Here is a 26028-nt window from a genome sequence, read left to right on the forward strand (position 1 = left end):
CTCAGGTTTCCGAGGGGTTGTGATCCAGGGAGGACCACGCGACGAAGACCAGGGGCGATGGGGAGTTGCTAGGGGGAAACAGAGTTGTGGTGGGAGTTGGGAGGAGCTGCAGGGTGCAGCGGAGGGGCGGAGCCTAGGGTGAGTGGGGCAGAAGTTGGGCGGAGCAGGGGGTGGAGCCTGGGTGAGCGGGGCAGGAGGTGGGGCTTGGTGGGCGGGGCCTCAGCGTGGGCCTCAGGTCTCAGGGGAGGAGCGCGCCCGAGCACCCCAGGACCTGCGCTCAGGTGAGCTGCGCTATGCCTTCCTTCCTGGGGCTCTTGGTGGTGACAGGCATGGGGCAAGGACTAGGACACTGGTGCATCCCAGCAGCTCAGAACTTCTCTGGACCTGAGTAGAAGCTGAGGTTTCCCAGGGGAGACTCCCAAAGGGGAACTTGGTGGGACCGTGAACCCTCCTCTTCAGAGCTACTTGTCCTGGGCCCCTCGGAAGGGCTTGGGAACCTGCACCCCCCTGCCTGTTCAGCAGTTTATGCCTGTGATGTGTTTCTGGGGTGAGGCTAACTGGCTTTTCATCAGACTCTCAGAGGGCCTCAGACCCCAAAGAAATAGAAAATCACATAATCCAAGTCCTTTGGTGACCAGACAGGTACCAGTGCCCAGGGAGGACCATGCCTTTGTCCAAGGTCGCCTAGCTCTGCCCACACCTTGGCAGGGACTCTGATCACTCCTCCCCACTGACCCATAGATTCCTGACCCACACAGATCCCTGATCCCAGGACCCCTATCAGGGAGCACTCGCTGGCCTCATCTGAACCTGTTCTTCCACCCGTGCCCCTACCTCTCCAGCAGCCAGCGGCAGTCTGAGAACCACCTTTCAAAAGAGACACACATGCACACCACCAGACCAAACCCCCACGTCACACCACTGTGGCACCTCCAGCTTAGAATCTTGCTGGGGCAAGTGTCAGGGCAGGGAGGAAAGCTGATATGTCATAGGACCTGGGCATTTGGGGACTCTGAAAGCCAGATGAGGAGGAGTGAAAGCCAGGTGTCTTAAGGTTGAATCTTCCACCTGGGTGTGGGGGACTTAGGAAGAGGTCCCCAGGATGCAGGGAGGGGTAGAAGCAGGAGAGGGGAGGGGGCACCGTGTCTCTGCCCTCCCCCACTATCGGTCCCCTTCCCCCACTCCTGATGGGAACTAGGAGGCCAAAGTCCACCCCAAGGTCAAAAAACTGATTGTTTTGCAGGGAGGAGGCAGGTGTGGGGCTGCGGAGGGACTGGCAGGGGAGAGCACTTCCTTGTGCTCTGGACTGGGCTGGGGGGGGCCACGTCTGGAAGGCTGGACTGAGGCCAGGACTGTGCCCCGACCCTTGGGGGTGGTGAGGACCAGCCTGGGCTCAGGCTGCCTGTCTGGGATGATAAGGGGCCCTCCTGGGGCTCCCACAAACGGTTTATCTCTGGGGGACAGCCTGCAGGCTTCAGGAGGGGGCGCAAGCATGGAGCGGCTTTGGGGTCTACTCCAGAGAGCGGTAAGACCAGTGGGATTGGGAGGACCCCTTAGGCTTTCTCTCCAAGTCCCTCAGCCCCCTCCCAAGCCCCTGAGGCTGGCCCCTCCTGGCCCATGTCCTGACCTCACCTCTTCCCACCCCTGCTTGTCCCCTCCAACCTGCCCCCCAGTCCCTCCCCCACATCCCCACCCCCATGCTCACTTGACACCCCCAAGTCACTGACCTCATTATTGCCAGATGCCTCCCCGCCCCCCAGGCCTCTTGCCCTAATCTCATGCCCACCCCTCCTGCACAGCAACAACTGTCCCCAAGATCCTCTCAGACCGTCTACCAGCGTGTGGAAGGCCCCCAGAAGGGGCGCCTGGAGGAGGAAGAGGAAGACAGGGAGGAGGGAGCGGAGACACTGGCCCACTTCTGCCCCATGGAGTTGAAGGGCCCTGAGTCCCTGGGCTCTAGACCTGGGCAGCCAAACCTCATTCCCTGGGCGGCAGCAGGACGGAGGGCTGCCCCCTACCTGCTCCTGACGGCCCTGCTGATCTTCACTGGGGGTAAGAGTCTTCCCCTCCCTCAGAGCGAAGGGCCTGGGCTGGGGGAGATTTCTGGGGTCCAGAGGTGGGCACAAAGAGAATCCCCATCTTGCCACCCGCCAGCCTTCCTTCTGGGCTATGTCGCCTTCCGAGGGTCCTGCCAGACGTGCGGGGACTCCGTGTTGGTGGTCAGTGAGGACGTCAACTATGAGACTGGCCTGGATTCCCACGGGGGCACACTGTACTGGAACGACCTCCAGGCCATGTTCCTGCGGTTCCTGGGGGAGGGGCGCCTGGAAGACACCATCAGGTAGGGACAGCCCTGCTCCTATCCTGGCCTCAAGTGTCCCTCCCCTAATCTGCTCAGACTGGGCCTCCCTGCCTCCTCGCCCAGGCTGGTGGTGTTCAGGTCCCCCTCGTGAGTCCTCCCACCTGCCTTCCTGAACCCCCTGTTCAGCGGTCCTGGGAAGGGTGGCAAGCATTCGGAGCTGAGGTTCCAGGAGACTGAGGCTCTGAGGGTGGCATAGTTGGGACGTGATGGAATTGACTGAGATTAGAGGGGTCCAGCATCCAACAGTAGACCCAGAAAAGCCTTGAATGCCGCACCCAGGCGCCTACATCTGGACCTGGGCCAGCAGCAGGGAGCGCGCTGAGGGGTTCTGAGAAGGCACATTCTAGGGAAGAAAAACAAGCAAGCAAGCCTGGGCAACACAGCAAAACTCTGTCTCTACTAAAGAAAATACAGGGCCGGGTGCGGTGGCTCACGCCTGTAATCCCAGCACTTTGGGAGGCTGAGGCGGGCAGATCACGAGGTCAAGAGATCAAGACCATCCTGGCCAACATGGTGAAACCCCGTCTCTACTAAAAACTATAAAAATTAGCTGGGCGTGGTGGTGCACACCTGTAGTCCCAACTACTTGGGAGGTTGAGGCAGGAGAATTGCTTGAACCCGGGAGGCAGAGGTTGCAGTGAGCCGGGCCACTGCACTCCAGCCTGGCGACAGAGCGAGACTGTCTCAAAAATATATATATATATTAGCTGGGCATGATGGCGAGCACCTGTAGTCCCAGTTACTTGGTAGATTCACAGGGGAGGATCACCCAGTTACTTTGGGAGGCAGAGGTTTCTGTGAGCTGAGATTATGCCACTGCACTCCAGCCTGGGAGACAGAGCAAGACCCTGTCTCAAAAACAAAAGAAAAAGAAAAACAAGCAAGCAAATGCTTTGTGGGTGCAGAACGCCCCCCACACACACACACACACATCTGCATCATGAGGATGCTAGCTAGACACACACAGGCTTGCGTCTGTCATCCTGCTGAAGTCACCTTCTACTGGGGAGAAGCTGCTCAGACCTGTCCAGAAGCTAGGTCCACCCATAGCCCTCTTTTGGGACAGGAGTAGTTTTTCAGTGGATTCGCCTGGCTTTTCTAAGTAGGCAATCAGCTAAGCTACAGATAGTAGGAGTTGGAGAGTCTTTTTTCCAATGCTTATACCTTCTAAGTTTTTTTTTTTTTTTTCATTTCTTATTGCATCTGAGAGTGCATGAACTTAAGGTAACAGTAGCAGTAGGTATCCTTGCCTATGTCCTGACTTTAATAGCAATTCTTTTATAATAGTTTGCGATTAAATGAACTTTGCTATGCTTCAAACAGCTTTTCCAAATTGAATTAAGGAAGTTTCCTTCTATTCCTAGCTTACTGAGACTTTTTAAAATTTATTTATTTATTTTTTGAGATAGAGTCTTGCTCTGTCGCCCAGGCTAGAGTGCAATGGTGCAATCTTGGCTCACGACAGGCTTCGCCTCCCGGGTTCAAGCAATTCTCCTGCCTCAGCCACCTGAGTAGCTGGGATTACAGGCGTGCGCTGTCATGCTTAGCTAATTTTTGTATTTTTAGTAGAGACAGGGTTTCGCCATGTTGCCCAGGCTGGTCTCCAACTCGTGAGCTCAAGCGATCTGCCCACTTCTGCTTCCCAAAGTGCTGGGATTACAGGCCTGAGCCACTGAGCCTGGCCTCTTCTTTAATGTTTATATACTAATTTGTGTTAATAGATTTCCTTATCTTCATGAGCTCAACGCCAGCCTTGATCAAGGTGTATGATTACTCTTTTGATATGTTGCTGGTTCACCTGCTGAAAGACCTTAAATCTGTGGAATCAACAAGGTTTAGTGCTTTATTATTATTATTATTATTATTTTAGACGAAGCCTCACTCTGTCATCCAGGCTGGAGTGCAGTGGCACAATCTCAGCTCACTGCAACCTCTGCCTTCCGGGTTCAAGCGATTCTTCTGCCTCAGCCTCCCAAGTAGCTGTGATTACAGGCATACGCCGTCATGCCCAGCTAATTTTTGTATTTTTATTAGAGATAGGGTTTCACTATTTTGGCCAGGCTGGTCTCAAACTCCTGACCTCATGATCCACCCACCTCAGCCTCCCAAAGTGCTGGGATCACAGATGTGAGCCACCTCTCCCGGCCAGCTCTTTATTTTTTTGAGATAGGGCTTCACTCTGTCACTCAGACAATGGAGAGATGATACCTCACTGCAGCCTCCAACTCCTGGACTCAAGTGATCCTCCCGTCTTAGCCTTTTAAGTAGCTGGGACTACTGATGTGCACCACTGTGCCCAACTAATTATTATTATTATTATTATTATTATTATTTGAGACGGAGTTTCACTCTTGTTGCCAGGCTGGAGTGCAGTGGTGCAATCTCGGGTCACCGCAGCCTCCACTTCCCAGGTTCAAGCGATTCCCCTGACTCAGCCTCACAAGTAGCTGGGATTACAGGTAACCACCACCAGCTAATTTTCTATTTTTAGTACAGACAGGGTTTCTTCATGTTGGTCAAGCTGGTCTCAAACTCCTGACCTCAGGTGATCCACCCACTTTGGCTTCCCAAAGTGCAGGGATTACAGTGTGAGCCACCGAGTTCAGCATAATTTTTTTATGTTTTAGTAGAAATGAGGTCTCCCTATGTTGTCCAGGATGGTCTCAAACTCCTGGCCTCAAACAATCCTCCCACCTCAGCCTTCCAAAATACTGGGATTACAGGCATGAGGCACCACACCCAGCCTGTTCAGGGCTTTTAAACTAAATTACATTAATACTTTTTGAGACAGGGCCTTGCTCTGTCACTCAGGCTAGAATGCAATAAGGCAATCTGGGCTCACTGCAGCCTCGATTTCCCAGGCTCAGGTGATTCTCCCATCTCAGCCTCCCAAGTAGCTGGGACTACAGGCAGGTGCCACCAGTCCCAGCTAATTTTTCTTTTTTCAAAATTATTTTTTTTTAGAGACAGGATTTTTTATTTTTTATTTAATTTTTATTATTATTATTTTTTGCAACTGATTCTCACTTTGTTGCCAGGCTAGAGTACACTGCTGTGATCTTAGCTCACTGTAACCTCTGCCTCCCAGGTTCAAGTGATTCTCATGCCTCAGCCTCCTGAGTAGCTGGGATTATAGGCACCTGCCACCACGCCCAGCTAAGTTTTTCTATTTTTAGTAGAGATGAGATTTCCCTATGTTGGTCAGGCTGGTCTCGAATTCCTGACCTCGTGATCCACTCGCCTTGGCCTCCCAAAGTGTTGTAATTACAGGCATGACCACCGTGCCCGGGCTGTTCAGGCCTTTATTTATTTATTTATTTATTTTTTGAGCAGTACCTGGTCGTCTGGGTACAGGTAGTTTGACAGGTCTAGAAGCCAGGTGTGACACTGAGGCGAGACAGGTAGCAGTTTTGGGGCGAGAGCAAGGAATGAATACGTGGCTCTAGATGGGATGGAGAGGGAAGAGAAAGCGGGGAGAGATGACAGACGTGGAGTTATAGGACATTTGTCATGTTCAATGGGGTTGAAGAGCAGGTACAGCAAGGGTAACTGGGGGAGTTGGGACCTGACAAGGTCTACTCAGAGAGTGGGATTCTGGAATCTCAAAAACTTCCTGATACATAAGTCTTATCTATCTCAGAGTCTCCAGCACCTACCACAGTGCCTGCCACTTACTAGATGTTCAATAGATCCTCAATGGATAAGTATTCCAGAGATGGAGTGCGGGTAATCACAGCTTGCAGGATGTGGGCTGGCACACTTTGGGAGCTGGTAATCCCAGCACTATGGGAGGCCGAGGTGGGTGGATCACCTGAGGTCAAAAGTTCGAGACTAGCCTGGCCAATATGGTGAAACCCCATCTCTACTAAAAATACAAAAATTAACTGGGCCTGGTGGCGAGCACCTGTAATCCCAGCTACTTGGGAGGCTGAGGCAGGAGAATTGTTTGAACCTGGGAGGCGGAGATTGCAGTGAGCTGAGATTGTGCCGATGCACTCCAGCCTGGGCAACAGAGACTCCGTCTCAAAAAAAAAAAAAATACAGGGTGTGACCAGGGAAGTGGAGTGGCTGGACTGGAAGTGACAATGATGAGGTAATTAATTCATTAATCCAACAAATGTTTTGGGGCACCTACTATGTGGCAGGTACCAAGCTAAGCAGGTGGTGGTGAGATAGCAGAGACTAACACATTAACTTTGTTCTCATGGTGCTTACAATCCACTGGAGAAAACGGATACTAAACTAACAATCATTCATGACTATGTAATTACGACCGAAATCATTGCTTTGAAAGAAAAGCAGGCCGGGTGCGGTGGCTCACACCTGTAATCCAAGCACTTTGGCCAAGGCGGGCGGATCACCTGAGGTCGGGAGTTCAAGACCAGCCTGACCTACATGGTGAAACCCCGTCTTAAAAAAAAATAAAAAATAAATTAAAAAAAAAAAGAAAGAAAGAAAAGCAAAGGATGTAAGGCTCAGTGTGGTGGCTCACACCTGTAAGCCCAGCACTTTGGGAGGCAGAGGCAGGAGGATTGCTTGAGCCAAGTGTGAGACCAGCCTGGGAAACATAGAGAGATCCTGTCTTTTTAAAAAATAATAATAATTTGGCTGAGCACAGTGGCTCATGCCTGTAATCCATGCCACAGAGGCCAAGGCGCGTGGATCACCTGCAGACAGGAGTTTGAGACCAGCCTGGTCAACATGGTGAAACCCCGTCTCTACTAAAAATACAAAAAAAATAGCTGGGCATGGTGGCAGGCACCTATAATCCCAGCTACTCAGCAGGCTGAGGTAGGAGAATCGCTTGAACCTGGGAGGCAGAGGTTGCAGTGAGATGAGATTGTGCCATTGCACTCCAGCTTGGGCAACAAGATTGAAACTCCACGTCAAAAATAATAACAATAATTTTAAAAAATAAAAATAAAAAATTAGCCTGGTGTGGTGGTGCGTTGCCTAGAGTCCTAGCTATTCAGGAGGCTGAGGCAGGAAGATGACTTGAGCCCAGGAGTTGAAGGTTGCATGCAGTGAGCTATGGTCATGCCACTGCACTCTAGGCTGGGTGACAGAGCAAGTCCCTATCTCTAAAAAAAAAAAAAAGAAAAAAGGGTCCAGGCACCATGGCTCACACCTGTAATCCCAGGATTTTGGGAGGCTGAGGTGGGCAGATCGCTTGAGGCCCAGAGTTGCAGACCAGCCTGGCCAACACAGTGAAACGCTGTCTCTGCTAAAAAGAAAAAAAGAAAATAGAAAAACTAGCTGAGGACGGTGGCGGGCACCTGTTGTCCCAGCTACTTGGGAGGCTGAGGCAGGAGAATCACTTGAACCCAGGAGGCAGAGGTTGCAGTGAGCTGAGATTGCACCACTTCATTCCAGCCTAGGCGACAGAGGAAGACTCCATCAAAAAAAAAGAGAGAGAGAGAGAGAGAAAAGAAAGAAAGGAAGGAAAGGAAGGAGAGAGGGAGGGGAGGGGAGGGAAAAGAAAAGAAAAGAAAAGAAAGGGTGCAAAGAAAGACTATAACCAGAGGGCCTGATTTAGATTGCAGTTCAGGGAAGTCTTCCTTGAGGAACTGACAAGTCAAGACTGCCAGGCAAAGAGACTGAGGAAAAGCCTTCAGGCCAGGAGTCACCACTTGAGAAGGGTCTGAAATGTGAAGATAGTAGCCTCTTGGAGGAAGGGAAAGATGGTCCATGTGGCCTGTGAGGTGGATGTAGCTCAGACCCTAAAGGGCCTTACTGGCTACTTTAACTATTTTGAATTTCATTCTCTCTCTTTTTTTTTTTTTTTTTTTTTTTTTTGAGACAGACTCTTGCTCTGTCCCCAGGCTGGAGTGCAGTGGCACGATCTTGGCTCATTGCAACCTCCGCCTCCCAGGTTCAAGCGATTCTCCTGCCTCAGCCTCTCGAGTAGCTAGGATTACAGGCACATGCCACCACACTCCGCTAATTTTTGTATTTTTAGTAGAGACGGGGTTTCCTCATGTTGGCCAGGATGGTCTCGATCTCTTGACCTCGTGATCTGCCAGCCTCAGCCTCCCAAAGTGCTGGGATTACAGGCGTGAGCCACTCACTGTACCTGGCCACTTGAATTTCATTGTAAGAGGGAAAAGAGAAGCCTGGAGTGTTTTGAACAATAGAGTATCATGATTAGATTGGGGGGACTTTTTTTTAAGGTTAGGTGTAAAGAATGGAGTTGATCATACTCCTGAGACCATAGTACAGTGTACTCATGGGTCAGTGAGAGTACCTTCCTTTCCCATTTAATTTTCCTGTCATCTCTGAGTGATCCTCCCCACTTCCCTCCCTATAAGCACCTCATCTCATGCTTTTGATGTGTGCCTTTAAATACACATATAGGGCAGGTCACTGTGGTTCATGCCTGTAGTGCCAGCAGTTTGAGAGGCCAAGGCAGGAGAATCGCTTCAGGCCAAGATTCAAGACCCACTTGGGCAATATATGGAGACTTCCTCTCTACAAAAAACATTTTAAAACATCACCAGTTGGTGGCGTACACCTATAGCCCCAGCTGCTCAGGAGGCTGAGGCGGGAGGATGGCTTGAGCCCAGGAACCAGCGATTCCCCTGGGTACCTTGGTGTAAAGTGTCTCCAGGAGGCCCACGTGGAGGATGGGGGAGATGAGGAGGGTCTGCTGCCTGCCCAGTTAGCTCTTTGGAAGAAAAGTGTTTGGATGCCTGATGTGTGTGTGTGTGTTGACGTCGGGGGAATGGGGTTAGCGGGAGAGAGTTTGGCTTGAGCCAGGAAGAACCTACAGGATGATGGGCAGGACCCCCAGCAATGCAAACTCAGGTTTTAAGCAGAGGGAGGTCCTGAGACCCTCGGGCACCGCCCTGGTGGTGATGGGAGAAAATGAGTCCACGGAGGGCAGAGCATGGTGGCTCAGGCCTATAATCCTAGTACTTTGGGAGGCCGAGACGGGCGGATCACCTGAGGTCAGGAGTTTGACACCAGCCTGGTGTCATGGTGAAACCCTGTCTCTACTAAAAATATAAAAATTAGCCGGGCATGGTGGCACCCGACTGTAATCCCAGCTACGCAGGAGGCCGAGGCAGGAGAATCGCTTGAACCTGGGAGACAGTGGTTGCAGTGAGCTGAGATCGAGCCACTGCACTCCAGCCTGGGCGACAAAGCGAGACGCTGTATCAAAAAAAAAAAAAAAAAAAAAAAAAAGTCCACGGGGAGCAAGCTGCCCCTGCCGCGGGCGACCCCAGGTGTTTGGTATCCTTTTTTGGGGGGAGCACCCAGAAAAATCTCCACCTCTTCCCGCTCAGGCAAACCAGCCTTCGGGAACGAGTGGCAGGCTCGGCCGGGATGGCCGCTCTAACTCAGGACATCCGCGTGGCGTTCTCCCGCCAGAAGTTGGACCACGTGTGGACCGACACGCACTACGTGGGGCTGCAGTTCCCGGACCTGTGAGTGAGCGCTCGGGCGGGGATCCCGGGGGCCTCGCGGGGCGGGGGGCGCGGCTTGGGGTGCTCACCAGCCCCGCTTCCCAGTGCTCACCCCAACACCCTGCACTGGGTCGATGAGGCCGGGAAGGTCGGAGAGCAGCTGCCGCTGGAGGACCCCGACGTCTACTGCCCCTACAGCGCCATCGGCAACGTCACGGTGAGCGCCCCCTGCCCGCTCCTAGGATGAGGCGAGGCACGAGCCCTTTCTTGGGTCTCGGAGGACAGACGCGGGGAGTGCGCCTCACCGTCCTCGTGTCCCCAGGGAGAGCTGGTGTACGCCCACTACGGGCGGCCTGAAGACCTGCAGGAGCTGCGGGCCAGGGGCGTGGACCCGGCGGGCCTCCTGCTGCTGGTGCGCGTGGGGGTGATCAGCTTTGCCCAGAAGGTAAGTGCCCCTGGATAGAGGGAGGGCGTGGGCTGGGGAACCGGAGGGTCGAACTGCCAGTAGGAATCGTCCAGGGGCTGTGAGAGGAAGACAGCAAAGATCCCTGTGGATGGTAAGAAAATATAAGCTAGGCACAATGGCTCTCACCCGCAATCCCACCACTTGGAGGCCAAGACAGGAGGATCTCCTGAAGCCAAGAGTTAAAGGGTAACATAGTGAGATCACCTCTCTACTAAAAAAAAAAAAAAAAAAAAAAAAAAAAAAAAATTAAGTTAGTTGGGCTAATGGCATGCACCTGTGATCCCAGCTACTCCAGAGGCTCAGGTAGGAGGATTGCTTGAGCCCAGGAGTTCCAGGCTGCAGTGAGCTATGATCGCACCACTGCACTCCAGCCTGGGCCACAGAACAGAAACATGGGGTACCATGGGGCTCGGTGGGGTTTGAGGGCTGCCCAGGAGCTGCTGAGGTTGGGAAGAAACAGGCCAGGTGGTGCCCCCACACCCTCTCCGTGGGATGGACAGTTGCAAGCAAAGGACTTGCCATTTCACTTTTCCTGGTTTCTCCTGCCCTTATGAATCGGTTTTTCTTTTTTCTGGGAGGAGTCCTCTAGTCACTTTCGTCCCCAGGTGACCAATGCTCAGGACTTCGGGGCTCGAGGAGTGCTCATATACCCGGAGCCAGCGGACTTCTCCCAGGACCCACACAAGCCGAGCCTGTCCAGCCAGCAGGCTGTGTATGGACACGTGAGTCCGGGGAGGCTGGCCATGCCATTCCCAGGTCCCAGGGCCACACCGTCTTGCTCAGTTGGGGCTGGCACGTTTTTCCTGGAAGCCCAGCTTGCAGCTTCATGTGGGCACCACTTTCCCCGAAGGTGCACCTGGGAACTGGAGACCCCTACACGCCTGGCTTCCCTTCCTTCAATCAAACCCAGTTCCCTCCAGTCGCATCATCAGGCCTCCCCAGCATCCCAGCCCAGCCCATCAGTGCAGACATTGCCTCCCGCCTGCTGAGGTGAGGGAAGTGTTGGGGACCAGGAGAAGAGGAGGCAGAGAGAGGGAGGCTGCAGCGAGGCCACAAGGTGCCTGTGGGTGAACTAGAAAATGGTGACTCTTGTTTAAGGCTGCAGTGAGCCATGATCACACCACTGCACTCCAGCCTGGGAGACAGAGAGAGACCCTGACTCGTTTTTTTGTTTTTTTTTTTTTCCCTTGAGACAGAGTCTTGCTCTCTCACCCAGGCTGGAGTGCAGCGGTTCCATCTCAACTTACTGCAACCTCCCAGGTTCAAGTGATTCTTCTGCCTCAGCCTCCCAAATAGCTAGGACCACAGGTGTCCGCCACCACACCCAACTAATTTTTGTTTTCTTTTGTTTTGAGATGATGGAGTCTTGCTCTGTCACTGGGATGGCGTACAGTGATGTGATCTCGGCTCACTGCAACTTCCACCTCCCAGTTGAAGCAATTCCCCTGCCTCAGCCTCCCAAGTAGCTGGGACTACAGGCACAGGACACCACACCTGGCTAATTTTTTATATTTTAGTAGAGACAGGGTTTCACCATGTTGGCCAGGATGGTCTCAATCTCCTGACTTCGTGATCTGCCCACCTTGGCCTTCCAAAGTGCTGGGATTACAGGGGTGAGTCACTTCATCCAGCCTAAGTTTTGTATTTTTAGTAGAGACAGGGTTTCACCATGTTGGTCAGACTGGTCTTGAATTTCTGACTTCATGATCTGCCCACCTTGGCATCAAAAGTGCTGGGATTGCAGGTGGAAGCCACCTGCCTGACCGAGACCTGTCTTAAAAAAAAGGGAGGGTCGGGCACCGTGGCTCACGCTTGTAATCCCGGCACTTTGGGAGGCCGAGGCAGGTGGATCACAAGGTCAAGAGATCAAGACCATCCTGGCCAACATGGTGAAACTCCATCTCTACTAAAAAATACAAAAATTAGCTGGGTGTGGTGGCATGCTCCTGTAGTCCTGGCCACTGGGGAGGCTGAGGCAGGAGAATTGCTTGAACCCGGGAGGAGGAGGTTGCAGTGAGCCAGGATCGCACCACGGCACTCCAGCCTGGCACCTGGCAACAGAACAAGACTCTGTATTAAAACAAACAAAAAGGCCGGCACAGCGGCTCACACCTGTAATCCCAGCACTTTGGAAGGCCAAGACGGGTGGATCACAAGGTCAGGAGATCAAGACCATCTTGGCTAACACAGTGAAATCCTGTCTCTACTAAAAATACAAAAATTAGCTGGGTGTGGCGGCGGGTGCTTGTAGTCCCAGCAACTTGGGAGGCTGAGGCAGGAGAATTGCTTGAACCCAGGAGGCAGAGGTTGCAGTGAGCTGAGATGTAGCCACTGCACTCCAGCCTGGGCGACAGAGTGAGAATCTATCTCAAAAAAAATAAAAAGTGACTCTTCTGGGTGGACATAGGCTCTCTCCAGGGTCCACTGTTTGGTGATCGGATTGCACACCTACCTCAGCTGAGAACCTTTGAGCAGTATACAACCAGCACAACCATCCAAGGCAGCCCTGACTGCACTGCCCCACCTAGGCAGGGGCTACAGAGGCAGCAATCTGGAGCCAGAAATGGTGGGAGGGAAAGAAAGAAGGAAGAGAGTGATTTGGGCTCTTCTGTGTCTCTCTGCAACTTCTAACCCTATCTATCTTCCTTCTCACCAGGAAGCTCAAAGGCCCCATGGCCCCCCAGGAATGGCAGGGGCTCCTCCTAGGCTCCCCTTATCACCTGGGCCCTGGGCCAGGCATGAGGCTAGAGGTCAACAACCACAGGACCTCCACCCCCATCAACAACATCTTTGGCTGCATCGAAGGCCGCTCAGAGCCAGGTGGGCTGTGTGTCCAGTATCACTCACAGCTTGTGGTGGATGCGGAGGAGTTTCTGCCCATACACCCTGGGAAGATAGGAGGCTCGTGCAGGAGGCCCCAGAGAGGGGACAGGAGTGGTGCCCAGAGGAGGGAGGCTGGCAAGTTGAGGCTGAACTGGGTCTGATGGTGGCAGCAGTGAAGAGACCTCATCTTCCAGCCTATCCAGTGACGGAAGGGGGTTGTTACCCAGTAGTGAGTTCCCCAGCACTGGAGGTGAGCAAGCCTATGTTGGATGGTGTTGTAATAGAAACTCAAGCATGGGCCTGGAGTGGTGGCTCACGCCTGTAATCCCAGCACTTTGGGAGGCCGAGGCAGATAGATCATTTGAGGTCAGGAGTTTGAGAACAGCTTGGCCAACATGAGAAACCGCGTCTCTACTAAAAATACAAAAATTAGTTGGGAGTAGTGGCACATGCCTGTAATCCCAGCTACTCGGGAGATTTAGACAGGAGACTTGCTTCAATCCGGGAGGTGGAGGTTGCAGTGAGCCAAGATAGTGCCATTGCACTCCAGCCTGGGCAACAGAGCAAGACTTAGTCTCAAAAAAAAAAAAAAAAAAAAAAGAGAAAGAAACTGAAGCATGAGCGAGAGATCGGATTAGATAGATAGATAAATGGCCCTTTTTCAAGCATAGCTAGACATGGATGGCAGTGGGGAATCAAAGTAGGTAATTGACAGGTGGGGCAACATAGCAAGACTCTGTCTCTACAAAAAATTTAAAAATAAAAGAAATTAGCTGAGTATTGTGCCACACATCTGTGGTCCCAGCTACTTGGGAGGCTGAGGCAAGAGGATGGCTTGAGCCGGGGAGTTTGAGGCTGCAGTGAGCTATGAACGCACCACTGTACACTCCAGCCTGAGTGACAGAAACCCTGTAAGTCCAGAATGACCCCAGGCACCTAGCTGAAGGAGCGCGTCATCCAGGGAGAGCCAAGCGGGGAGGGGAGCTCTCTTTAGGGACAGGAGGGACTACAGGGGTGGGGTTGCCCCAGTGTGAAGGGCTGAGAGATAGAGGCTGATGGAGGCTGCCCCAGGGTGCAGGGGGGAGACTTTGGGGACTGCTAGTGTCAGAAGTGGGTCCCAAACATCCCCTCCCCAGATCACTACGTTGTCATCGGAGCCCAGAGGGATGCGTGGGGCCCAGGAGCAGCTAAGTCTGCTGTGGGGACAGCCATACTCCTGGAGCTGGTCCGGACCTTTGCCTCCATGGTGAACAATGGTAAGGTCAGGGCCTGGGCCTGGGCTAGGCAGTGTTGGCCCTGTGGCCCGAGGAGGATAGGGCAGAGAGGCAGTGAGGAACAGACTGACCAGTGGTCACTTGGACCTTGGCATCCACATCGTACCTGAGTGGCCCTGGGCCAGTCACTTCACCTCTATTTCCTCACCAAAAATGAAAGTGATGCCGGGCGTGGTGGCTCACACCTGTAATCCCAGCACTTTGGGAGGCCGAGGCGGGTGGACCACCTGAGGTCAGGAGTTGGAGACCAGCCTGGCCAACATGGTGAAACCCCATCTCTACCAAAAATACAAAAATCAGCTGGGTGTGGTGGAGGGTACCTGTAATCCCAGCTTCTAGGGAGGCTGAGGCAGGAGAATTGCTTGAATCCAGGAGGCGGAGGTTGCAGTGAGCCAAGATCACACCACTGCACTCCAGCATGGGCGACAGAATGAGACTCTACCTCAAAAAAAAAAAACCAAAAAGAAAAGAAAAGAAAAGAAAGTGGTATGATAATCGTAGTCCATGGGTCTGTGTCAAGATTAAGCAGGTTGGGTTGGACGTGATGGCTCAAACCTGTAATCCCAGCACTTTGGGAAGCCAAGGCAGGAGAATCGCTGGAGGCCAAAAGTTTGAGACCAGCCTGGGCAACATAGGGAGACTCCGTCTCTACAAAAAATAAAAAATTTGGCTGGACTTAGCAGTGCATGCCTGTAATCCCAACAACGTGGGAGGCTGAGGCAGGAGGACTGCTTGAACCTGAGAGGTCAAGGCTGCATGGAGCTATGATTGCACCACTGTACTCCAGCCTGGGTGAGAGAGCAAGACCCTGTCTCAGAGTGGGAGAGAGAGAGAGAAGCAGAGACCCTGGGGGACCAGGGCAGAGGAAGACAAGGGGAGGGTCTTTGCTTGGCCCCTGCTGAGCCTGTCCTCCTTCCCCTCTGTCCCCAGGCTTCCGGCCCCGCAGAAGTCTCCTCTTCATCAGCTGGGATGGCGGTGACTTTGGGAGTGTGGGCTCCACGGAGTGGCTAGAGGTGATGTGGGGTCCTGGGCAGGTCGTTAGGCAGTGGGGAGAGGTGAGGGCAGGGGGTTCTCACTCCACCCTGGTCACGCAGGGCTACCTCAGCGTGCTGCACCTCAAAGCTGTAGTCTACGTGAGCCTGGACAACGCAGTGCTGGGTGAGCCGGGGCAGTGCCACCAGCTGGCCGCCTGGGATCCACCCTTGCCTCTGGGGCTAAGCCCTGAACCTGCCATCCCTCCCTTCCCCTTTTTCCAGGGGATGACAAGTTTCATGCCAAGACCAGCCCCCTTCTGACCAGCCTCATTGAGAGTGTCCTGAAGCAGGCAAGAGCACCCCAGGAATAGGGGGTGCAAGGGAGTAAGTAGGGGGAGGAGCAGAGCCTGATCAGTGCCCCCCACCCTGCCCCCAGGTGGATTCACCCAACCACAGTGGGCAGACGCTCTATGAACAGGTGGTGTTCACCAATCCCATCTGGGATGCTGAGGTGTAAGTTGGGGGGATGAGGAGAGTTGGGGAGGGATATGGGTGGGCCTGAACCCACAGATCCCTCCAATCCGTCTGCCCCCAGGATTCGGCCCCTACCCATGGACAGCAGTGCCTATTCCTTCACCGCCTTTGCGGGGGTCCCTGCTGTTGAGTTCTCCTTTATGGAGGTGAGACGTCCTCCCCCTGCCCCAGACACAGCGCTAGTCCCTCAGCCTGTCTGTCCTCGCCCCAGCACCCACCCTGTCCCGGCAGGAGGACCAGGCCTACCCGTTCCTGCACACAAAGGAGGACACTTACGAGAAACTGCACAAGGTGCTGCAAGGCCGCCTGCCCGCCGTGGTCCAGGCTGTGGCCCAGCTCGCGGGACAGCTCCTCATCCGGCTCAGCCACGATCGCCTGCTGCCCCTTGACTTTGGCCGCTACGGGGACGTCGTCCTCAGGCACATCGGGAACCTCAATGAGTTCTCTGGGGAACTCAAGGTTCAAGAGGCCCACCCGGCTGTTGGCCTCTGGGAGTGGGGGGTGCTGCCCAGGCCAGGGGGTCCGGCCCCGTCTCTCCGCAATCCCTGGGATCTAGGTCCTCTCTGGCAATCCAGCCTTTTGACCCCCCTGCCTCCAGTCTCCTAAGCCCCCAAGACCCAGCTCGTACCCTCCCAAGCCCCCAGTACATGCCATCTCCCAACCTGGCAGGTGCAGGGTCTTCTAGGCAGGGCCCTTCTCCCCATAGTAGGCAGGGGTCCTGGCCCCTGCCACCGGCCCCAGCCCACGCCTCCACCCCCAGGCCCGTGGGCTGACCCTGCAGTGGGTGTACTCGGCACGGGGGGACTACATCCGGGCGGCGGAGAAGCTGCGGCAGGAGATCTACAGCTCAGAGGAGAGAGATGAGCGACTGACACGCATGTACAACGTGCGCATCATGCGGGTGAGGCCCCGCCCCTGGTACCCCGCCTCGCCCCCGGCGATCTGCCCCTTGGCCCTGGCCCCACCTGCGCGCTCCTCTCTCTCCCCGCCTACACAGTCCCAGTCCTCTGGGTGCTCTCTTTCCAGTCCTGGACACACGATGCTCATAGATTGGTCGGGCTGGAGGACCCGAGCGATCAAAGTGATGACATGGACAGTGAAGGCCAGCCCCTTGGCCACAGTCGCCTGGCTTACACCTGGCAGAACTGGGACAACCCACCCTCCTCTGCCCCTCCCTGCTGGCTCCCCTCCTATAGCTTCCACTGCCTCCCCAACACTTCTGGAAAGAAAAAGCATGTCCACACTGGTCCACCGTACAAGGTTACAGCCTGGGAAGTTCAAAAGGCTAAAGATATTCAGAGTATAAAGAAGTGTTTTCCTTCTGGTAATGAAATGGGTGAAATCTAGGAAGGCTGCCTGGAGGGGTTGTCACGTGAAAAACAAGAGCTTATTCCCTCACCAATCCTTTCTGCTTAGCTTCGAAATCTTTGCAGCTGCAGCCCGTACCCCACCTCCAGTTCCAACTCCTCTTCCTTCCATTTCCTCACTCCAAGAACTCTACCCCTCAACCCTTTGATCTCAGGAAATGGGTGAGTAGGGACTGTGGCCATGGGAAAAGGTCTGCAGGGCAAAATAGTAAACAAGATCGTCCTCAGTGAGTGTGGGGTGAGCTGGGAACTGCAATGTACACAGAGCCACGTGTGCACACACTCTCATGGTTTTCAGAGTGAGCATGGTTATCCCTTAGAGGCTCATGTTCTTCCTCCTCCTTGCATTTTCCTGCTTGCGCCCTCTGCCTGTCCTCCTTGGTATTACTCGTTCCTTCTTTCCATTTCCAAACCTGTTGCTCTTGCTCTTTCTCCCTCACCCAGACTAGAGTGCAGTGGCTCCATCTCTGCTCACTGCAACTTCCACCTCCTGGGCCCAAGCCAGCCTCCCACCTCAACCTCCCTAGTAGCTGGGAGTACAGGCATGTGCCACCTCGCCCGGCTAATTTTTTTTTTTTTAATGAAGGAGAAGAAGAAAAAGGAAGAGAAAGAGGGAGCGAGAACGGGAGTATTGCTTTATTGCCCAGCCTAGAATGCAGTCTAAAAATGGGAATTGAAAACCTCTTTTATGCCAATAATTGTGCTTAACAATGGAGACAGGAAGGAATAAGGGAAGAAAATAACAAACAAGCAGCCAACCAATATTTCATTTAAACCTATGAAATGCTATGCAATTACTGAGGAGTGATTTACTTGCAATTATGTAGTCACTTTTGGAATAAGTGTGATGTGGTACTGATAAGAATGTATGTTTTGTGTATTTGAAGTGGAGAGTTCTATAAATGTTTATTAAGTTTACTTGTTCCGGGTCTGAGTTCAAGTCCTGGATATCCTTGTTAATTTTCTGTCTTGTTGATCAGTCTAATATTGACAATGTGATGTTACAGTCTCCCACTATTATTGTGTGGGAGTCTAAGTCTCTTTATAAGTCATTAAGAACTTGTCTTATGTATCTGGGTGCTCGTGTATTGGGTGCGTATATATTTAGGATTGTTAGCTCTTCTTGTTGCATTGATCCTTTCACCATTATGTAACGTCCTTCTTTGCCTGTTTTGATCTTTGTTGCTTTAAAATCTATTTTATCAGAGGCGAAAATCGCAACTCCTGCTTTTTATTTATTTATTTATTTTTGCTCTCCGTTTGGTTGGTAAATCTTCCTCCATCCCTTTGTTTTGAGTCTTTGTGTATCGTTGCATGCGAGATGGGTCTGGATGCAGCATACCGATGGGTTTTGGCTTTCTATCCAGTTTGCCTGTCTGCATCTTTTGATTGGGGGATGTACTCGATTTAGATTTAGGATTAATAATAATATATGTTAGTTTAATACTGCCATTTGATGCTAGCTGGCTGTTTTGCCCATTAGTTGATGTAAATTCTTCATTATGTTAATGTTCTTTGCTTTTTGATATATTTTTGGAAAGGCTGATACTGGTTGTTCCTTTATATGTGTAGTGCTTCTTTCAGAAGCTCTTGTAAAGCAGGCCTGGTGGTGGTGAAATCTCTAAGTACTTGCTTGTTCGCAAAAGATTTTATTTTTCCTTTGCTTGTAAAGCTTAGTTTGGCTGGATATGAAATTCTGGGTTGAAAGTTCTTTTCTTTAAGCGTGTTGAATATTGGCCCCCACTCTTTTCTGGCTTGTAGGGTTTCTGCTGAGAAATCTGCTGTAAGTCTGTTAGGCTTCCCTTTGTGGGTAACCTGACCTTTCTCTCTGGCTGCCCTTACTATTTTCTCCTTCATTTCAACCCTAATGAATCTGGCGATTATATGCCTGATTGTTATTTTCTTCCCTTATTCCTTCCTGTCTCCATTGTTAAGCACAATGTATCTTTGTGGTGTTCTCTGTACTACCCGGAGTTGAATATTGTCCTGCCTTACTAGGTTGGGAGTTTTCCTGAATAATATCCTGAAGAGTATTTTCCAACTTGGATTCATTCTCTTCATCACATTCAGGTACACCTATCAAACGTAGATTAGGTCTTTTCACATAGTCCCATATTTCTTGGAAACTTTGCTCATTCCTTTTTATCCTTTTTTCTCTAATCTTGTCTTCTCGTTTTATTTCATTAAGTTGATCTTCGACCTCTGATATCCTTTCTTCTGCTTGATCAATTCAACTGTTAAAACTTGTGCATACTTCACGATGTTCTCGTGTTGTGTTTTTCAAGCTCCATCAATTCACATATATTCCTCTCTAAATTGTTCATTCTCGTTAGCATTTCATCAAACCTTTTTCCAAAGTTCTTAGTTTCTTTGCATTGGGTTAGAAGAAATTCTTTTAATTCACAGAAGTTTCTTATCATCCACCTTCTGAAGCCTACTTCTGTTAATGGAACACACTCGTTCTCCATCAGGCCTTGTTCCGTTGCTGATGAGGAACTGTGATCCCCTGTAGAGGGAGAGGCATTTTGATTTTGGGTATTCTCTGCCTTTTTAGGCTGGTTTCTTCCCTTCATTATAAATCTATCCATCTGTCGTCTTTGTAATTACCGACTTTCTAATTAGGTCTCTGAGTGGACATCCAACTTGTTGATTCCCAGCACCGAAATCTGAGCAATCCACTGCACCTGCCAAAACAGCAGTGTTAAGATTGATGGTGCTTTTCTGCCCAGGAATCTCTGGTCTGGCTCCCTTCTTGAGTCCGTCCTTCAATCAGCTGAATAGGCGACTCTGCCTTCCCAGAGCTCCAAACGTCAGCCAAAAGGGGACCCAGTCCCGCTTACTCTGCACCAAGAACCGCCGTGCCGAGGCGCTGGCGAAACCACTGCACCAGCCACAAGAGTCGCGCTGGTGACCCGTGGGGCTCCTCCGCTGGGAATCTCCTGGTCCGTGAGCAACAAAAATTCGTCTGAAAGTGTGGCGTCCTCTCGTTCTCTGCGCTTTCACTGGGAGCTACAATCCTGAGCTGCTGGTGATCAGCCATCTTGGATCTCTCTCCTAATTTTTGTATTTTTTGTAGAGACAGTGTTTTCCATGTTGCCCAGGCTGGTCTCAAACTCCTGGGCTCAAGTGATCCTCTCGCCTTGGCCTCCCAAATTGCTGGGATTACAGACGTGAGCCACTGCACCCAGCCTTCTCCTCTCCTTCTCATTTCTCTTTCCCTGTTCATTCTCCTTTTCCCTTTGTCTTCTCTACTGGGACACGGGTGACTGGGGTGAGGCAATAGGTTGGGCACGGTTCATTCTCATTCATGGATCTTGGTTTAACCTCAGCTATGTCAGTCAGGGTTCAGAATGTAAAGACACTTTCAAAGTTGCCACACCCCTGTCCCCACCAGGGATAAAAGGGACCTGTGTGTAAGATGCATGACTCAGGCTCAGGGATGGAGAGGGAAAGACGGGACTTCAGAGCCTGCAATACAGGGTTGGGCCAGACCCAGTGAATTTTGTGGCTCTAGAGCAGAGGTGAACTAATGCCCATGGGCCAAATTCAAACTGTCGTTTGTTTGTTGTTTCTGTTTTTTCTTTTCTTTTCTTTCTTTCTTTTTTTGACAGGGTCTCGCTCTGTTGCCCAGGCTGGAGTGCAATAGCATGATCTGGGCTCACTGCCACCTCCACTTCCCAGGCTCAAGCAATCCTCTCGCCTCACCTCAGCCTCCCGAGTAGCTGGGACTACGAGGACACACCACCACACTTGGCTGATTTTAAAATTTTTTGTAGAGATGGGATCTCACTATATTGTCCAGGCTAGTCTTGAAATCCTGGGTTCAAGTGACTTTCCCACCTCAGCTTCCCAAAGTGCTGGAATTACAGGCATGAGGCTCTGATGCCTGTCGTTTTGTTTTGTTTTGTTTTGTTGAGACGGAGTCTTGCTATGTCGCCCAGACTGGGGTGCAGTGGCTCGGCTCAACGCAACCTCCACCTGCCAGGTTCAAGCAATTCTCTGGCCTCAGCCTCCCGAGTAGCTGGGACTACAGGCATACGCCACCATGCCCAGCTAATTTTTTGTATTAGTAAAGATGCGGTTTCACCATGCTGGCCAGGCTGGTCTTGAACTCCTGACATTGTGATCTGCCTGCCTCTGCCTCCCAAAGTGCTGGGACTACGGCTTGAGTCACTGCACCTGGCTGCTGCCTGTTTTTGTAAATTAAGTTTTATTGGAACACAGCCATGCTCATTGGTTTTCATGCTCTCTATGGCTGCTTTTGTGTAATAGCAGCATTAAGTAGTTGCAATAAAAGCAGCATGGCCGGCAAAACCTAAAATATTTACTATCTGGCATTTCACAGAAAAAGTTGGCTGACCTCTGCTTTAGATTGTGACTTGGATCTTGAAGAACAGGCAGGACGTGGGTTAATGCAAAGTAAAGAGGATGTTTCAGGGTGGAGAGACCCGGAATTCGGGTGTGGTAGTGAAATCAGTCTGGTTTTACTTGGAAGCAGGGTGTGGACCAGCAGAGCCAGAATAGGGGCCCCATGGAGAGGCAGAGGGGAGGGGAGCACCAAAGGGGGTTATCAATCAGCCATGGGGAACCTTGAACACCAGGACTAGAAGTTTGGATGTTAAAATCCTTGGCATCTGGGCGCAGTGGCTCACGCCTGTAATCCCAGCTCTTTGGGAGGCTGAGGCAGGTGGATCACCTGAGGTCAGGAGTTCGAGACCAGCCTGACCAATATGGTGAAACCCCATCTTTAAAAAAAAGAGAGTCTTGGCATCAAGGAAATTAGGGAGGTTTTTGAGCAGAGAGGTGATGTAAGCAAAGGGGAGTTATTTTTATTTATTTATTTTTTGGAGACAGGGTCTCACTGTCACCCAGACTGGAGTACAGTGGTGCGATCCAGGCTCACTGCAACCTCTGCCTGTTGGGTTCAAGTGATTCTCCCATTTCAGCCTCCTGAGTAGCTGAGACTATAGGTGCCCACAACCATGCCTGGCTAATTTTTTTTTTTTTTTTTTTTTTTTTTTGGTAGAGAAGAGGTTTCATCATGTTGGCCAGGCTGGTCTCAAACTCCTGACTTCAACTGATCTGCTGACCTCAGCCTCCCAAAGTGCTGGGATTACAGGCGTGAGTCACTGTGCCCGGCTGGGAGTTTGCGTTTTTGAAATGGGGTCTCACTGTGTTACCCAGAATGGTGTTGAACTCCTGGGCTCAAGTGATCCTCCCACCTTGGCCTCCTGAGTAGCTGGGACTATAGGCACACACCACCACACCCAGTAAATTTTTATTCTTATTTTCATAGAGACAAGGGTCTCCCTATGTTCCCCAAGCTGGTCTCGAACTCCTGAGCTCAAGTGACCCTCCTACCTTTGGCCTCCCAATGTGCTGGGATTACACGCAATGAGCTACCATGCTCGATAACAAAGTGGAGTTTTTAGGAGTGATTTTGGTTAGATTGCAAATGTCTTCAGAGTGGCAGGTAGCAGCAGAGGCTTGTAGGTGGGGACTGGACCAATGTTAGGCATTTGGAAGAGAAATGGACAGATTTGGTGTTGAGGGAGGAGGAGGCGAATAATAATGATAGTTGTCATAGAATAGAAGAAGAATAAAATAGCAGTTGCCGTGTGTGTGTGTGTGTGTGTGTTTGAGTTTGAGGGAAGAGGAGGAGAATAATAATGATAGTTGTCACAGAAGAATAATAAAATGGCAGTTGTGTTTTTTTTTTTTTTTTTTTTTTTTTTGAGATGGTGTCTCGCTCTGTCGCCCAGGCTGGAGTGCAGTGGCATCATCTTGACTCACTGCAACCGTCTGCCTCTCAAGTTTAAGCGATTCTTGTGCCTCAGCCTCCTGAGTAGCTGGGACTACAGGGGCACACCACCACACCTTGGCTAAATATTTTGTATTTATAGTAGAGACAGGTTTTCACCATGTTGCCCAGGCTGGTCTTGAACTCCTAACCTCAGGTGATCCACCCACCTCAGCCTCCCAAAATGCTGGGATTACAGGCATGAGCCACCGTGCCCGGCTGCAGTTGCCATTTATAGAAGGCTACCATGTGCTAGGGAACTTACTTCATTTGCTCTGATAGGACTCCCCCCAGCGCTGTGAAGTTGCTATATTATCTGCAGAAACTGGGGCTAGGAGAGGCTAAGTAACTTACCTGAAATCATATAGTTAATAAGTGGAAGGGCCGAAATTAGAGACCAGGTAGTCTACCCTCAAAGCCTATACTCACCCCATGCTCACTGCCCTTTGAGGATGACAGCTTGGCACCTGCAGAAGGTCATGGGCCTCATGAGTGTGGGCCCAAAGCCCAGGCTTGGGAATAGATTGGTACTGACATGTCCAGGCGCTCCCAAACCCAGTAGGGAGGTCCAGATGGCTGGAGGGCAGGAATCCAGTGGGTCATTGGGTAAGGAGATTTGGCGTCTTTCCCCAAAGAGATCCTGTTGACATCAGGAGCCCAGATGAGCTCTGTGAGTGAATGATGGAGGCCTTAAAAAGATGTGAGCATCTGAAAATTAGCTGGGCATGGTGGCACGTGCCTGCACTCTCAGCTACTCAGGAGGCTGAGGCAGGAGGATCACTTGACCTCGGGGGTTTGGGCTGCAGTGAGCTGCGATTGCACCACTGCACTCCAGCCTGGGTGACAGTGAGAACTTGTCTCTAAAAAGAAGTGAGCATCTGAGACTACCCCTAGAGATTTTGATTTTACTGGGGTGGTGCCCAGGTAATGATAATTTAATAGGTACTGAGAAAAGGGAGGTGGAACTTTGAGACCTGCCCACAGGTGGATGCAGAAGAAATCAGAGAGGCTGGCAGAAAGGAGGGAGGAAACTAGGTCAGGAGCAAAGCTGTCTCAGGAAAGAAGGAACAGCAGCTGCGTCAGAAGGAAGAGAACCAGGCTCTTCATGAGGACGGGCCTGTCCCCTGACCTTTGTCTCTGGGCTGTGGACATTGGCAGAGGTGGAGGAGAATGACTCGGTGTAGGGAGGTGTGGTATGAAGAAGAGGGATAGCAGGGCAGTAGATTGTTCTTTGAGGCTTTGGGCATTCTCTGAATGGGTGAGGAAGGAAGACTGGGGAGACCTAGATGCAGGCTTGCAGATTCTAGAGATATAAAGAAGGGGAGGCCGGGCGTGGTGGCTCATGCCTGGAATTCCAGCACTTTGGGAGGCTGAGGCAGGTGCATCACCTGAGGTTGGGAGTTTGAGACCAGCCTGGGCAACATGGTAAAATCCCTTCTCTACTAAAAATGCAAAAATTAGCTGAGCGTGGTGGTGCACCTCTGTAATCCCAGCTACTCTGGAGGCTGAGGCAGAGAATCGCTTGCACCCGGGAGGTGGAGGTTGTAGTGAGCCATGATCACACCACTGCTCTCCAGCCTGGGCGACAGAGCGAGACTCTGTCTCAAAAAAAAAAGAAGTATAGCTGGTGCAGTTTTGTTACTGGCATAGTAATTATGCAAATAAAGCAAACACAAAAAGAAAAACAGAGGCACAGCTGGTGAACGTATCCTACCCAGCTACTCCTGACGTCACAGGATGGCTATTCCTGATTGGGCAACCAAAGGGAGGTGGGACTTCAGGGAGCTTCCAACTCGTATTTATGGAGCAGGTAGTAGGTCTCAAGCTGGATTAGAAAATCGCCTGTAGGCGGGCGTATCACGAGGCCAAGATATCGAGACCATGACCATTCTGGCCAACATGGTGAAACACCGTCTCTACTAAAAATGCAAAAATTAGCCGGATGTGGTGGCACGCGCCTGCAGTCCCAGCTACTTGGGAGGCTGAGGCAGGAGAATCGCTTGAATCCGGGAGGCGTAGGTTGCAGTGAGCCGAGATTGCGCCACTGCACTCCAGCCAGGGTGACAGAGCGAGACTCCGTCTCAAAAAAAAAAAAAAAAAAAAAAGGAAAAGAAAAAGGCCGGTAGGCGCCAAGGATGATCCGGGCATTTGCTCCTGAGCCAGAGCCCCCCCAACCCTGACCTGATCCCCCTCTCCGAGCAGGTGGAGTTCTACTTCCTTTCCCAGTACGTGTCGCCAGCCGACTCCCCGTTCCGCCACATCTTCTTGGGCCGCGGAGACCACACGCTGGGCGCCCTGCTGGACCACCTGCGGCTGCTACGCTCCAACAGCTCCCGGACCCCCGGGGCCCCCTCCTCCTCCGGCTTCCAGGAGAGCCGCTTCCGGCGCCAGCTAGCCCTGCTCACCTGGACGCTGCAGGGGGCGGCCAATGCGCTTAGTGGGGACGTTTGGAACATTGATAACAACTTCTGAGGCCCTGGGGACCCTCACATGCCCCGTCCCCTTGTCGGGAACTCCTCTGCTCCTCGCTTGAATGATTCAGGGTCAGGGAGGTGGCTCAGAGTCCACGTCTTATTGCTGATCGATTTCTCATTACCCCTACACATCTCTCCATGGGGCCCAGACCCTAGAACAGATATCCACACACCCCAGCCCTGCAGTGTAGCTGACCCTAATGTGACGGTCATACTGTCAATCAGACAGCTGCATCCTTTCAGTAAATCACAGCCACCTCCCCTTTCTGGGGCCCTGTATACCTAGAGACCACTCAGGGAGGTTTGCTAGGCTGTGGGGCCTGGCCAGCTCTCTTAGTGAGAGAGATCGCTGGCACCAGAGCCTTATGGCCAACAGGTGGTCTGTGGTGGAAGGAGCATGGAGTTTCAATGTCAATAAACCACCTGATGTCAATAAACCACCTGGTGACATCTGTTGTCAATAAGCGCCTTTATGCTTCTTCCTCATCCTCATCCCAATCCCATCCCATCATCCCTTCCTGGAGACCTAGGGAAGGATTGGAGAGAAG

General features: G+C 51.8%; 1 protein-coding gene across 4 annotated transcripts; it reads left to right on the plus strand.

The window, feature by feature from the left end:
• The first annotated feature begins 236 nt into the window (after nucleotides 1-236).
• Nucleotides 237-25917, plus strand: TFR2 (transferrin receptor 2). Of its 4 annotated transcripts, none has more exons than XM_012474789.2 (19): nucleotides 237-281; nucleotides 1465-1525; nucleotides 1800-2052; nucleotides 2155-2341; nucleotides 9649-9789; nucleotides 9874-9985; nucleotides 10091-10213; nucleotides 10840-10956; nucleotides 11085-11224; nucleotides 12891-13054; nucleotides 14194-14313; nucleotides 15262-15344; nucleotides 15426-15489; nucleotides 15588-15655; nucleotides 15742-15818; nucleotides 15901-15985; nucleotides 16071-16298; nucleotides 16600-16740; nucleotides 16866-19192. In XM_012474789.2, exons 2-19 carry the CDS (start codon nucleotides 1493-1495, stop codon nucleotides 17184-17186), a joined length of 2457 nt encoding a protein of 818 aa, XP_012330212.1. In that variant the 5' UTR covers nucleotides 237-281; nucleotides 1465-1492; the 3' UTR covers nucleotides 17187-19192. The 4 variants fall into 4 exon arrangements, with proteins under 4 accessions (XP_012330212.1, XP_012330213.1, XP_012330211.1 ...); XM_012474790.3 differs by lacking the exon at nucleotides 237-281 and adding an exon at nucleotides 978-1054; XM_012474788.2 differs by lacking the exons at nucleotides 237-281; nucleotides 16866-19192 and adding an exon at nucleotides 25209-25917 and having other exon boundaries at nucleotides 1258-1525.
• The last annotated feature ends 111 nt before the right edge of the window (nucleotides 25918-26028 follow it).

This window comes from Aotus nancymaae, unplaced genomic scaffold (genome assembly GCF_030222135.1).
Source record: "Aotus nancymaae isolate 86718 unplaced genomic scaffold, 86718_ANA_hifiasm-v0.15.2.pri h1tg000015l_0, whole genome shotgun sequence".
Classification (NCBI taxonomy): Eukaryota; Metazoa; Chordata; class Mammalia; order Primates; family Aotidae; genus Aotus; species Aotus nancymaae.

Coding starts and splice junctions, on each gene's coding strand:
- TFR2 (XM_012474786.2), top strand. CDS start 1,412: ATGATAAGGGGCCCTCCTGGGGCTCCCACAAACGGTTTATCTCTGGGG. Junction 9,986..10,090: donor GCGCCATCGGCAACGTCACG/GTGAGCGCCCCC, acceptor TCGTGTCCCCAG/GGAGAGCTGGTGTACGCCCA. Junction 14,314..15,261: donor TGCCTCCATGGTGAACAATG/GTAAGGTCAGGG, acceptor CTCTGTCCCCAG/GCTTCCGGCCCCGCAGAAGT.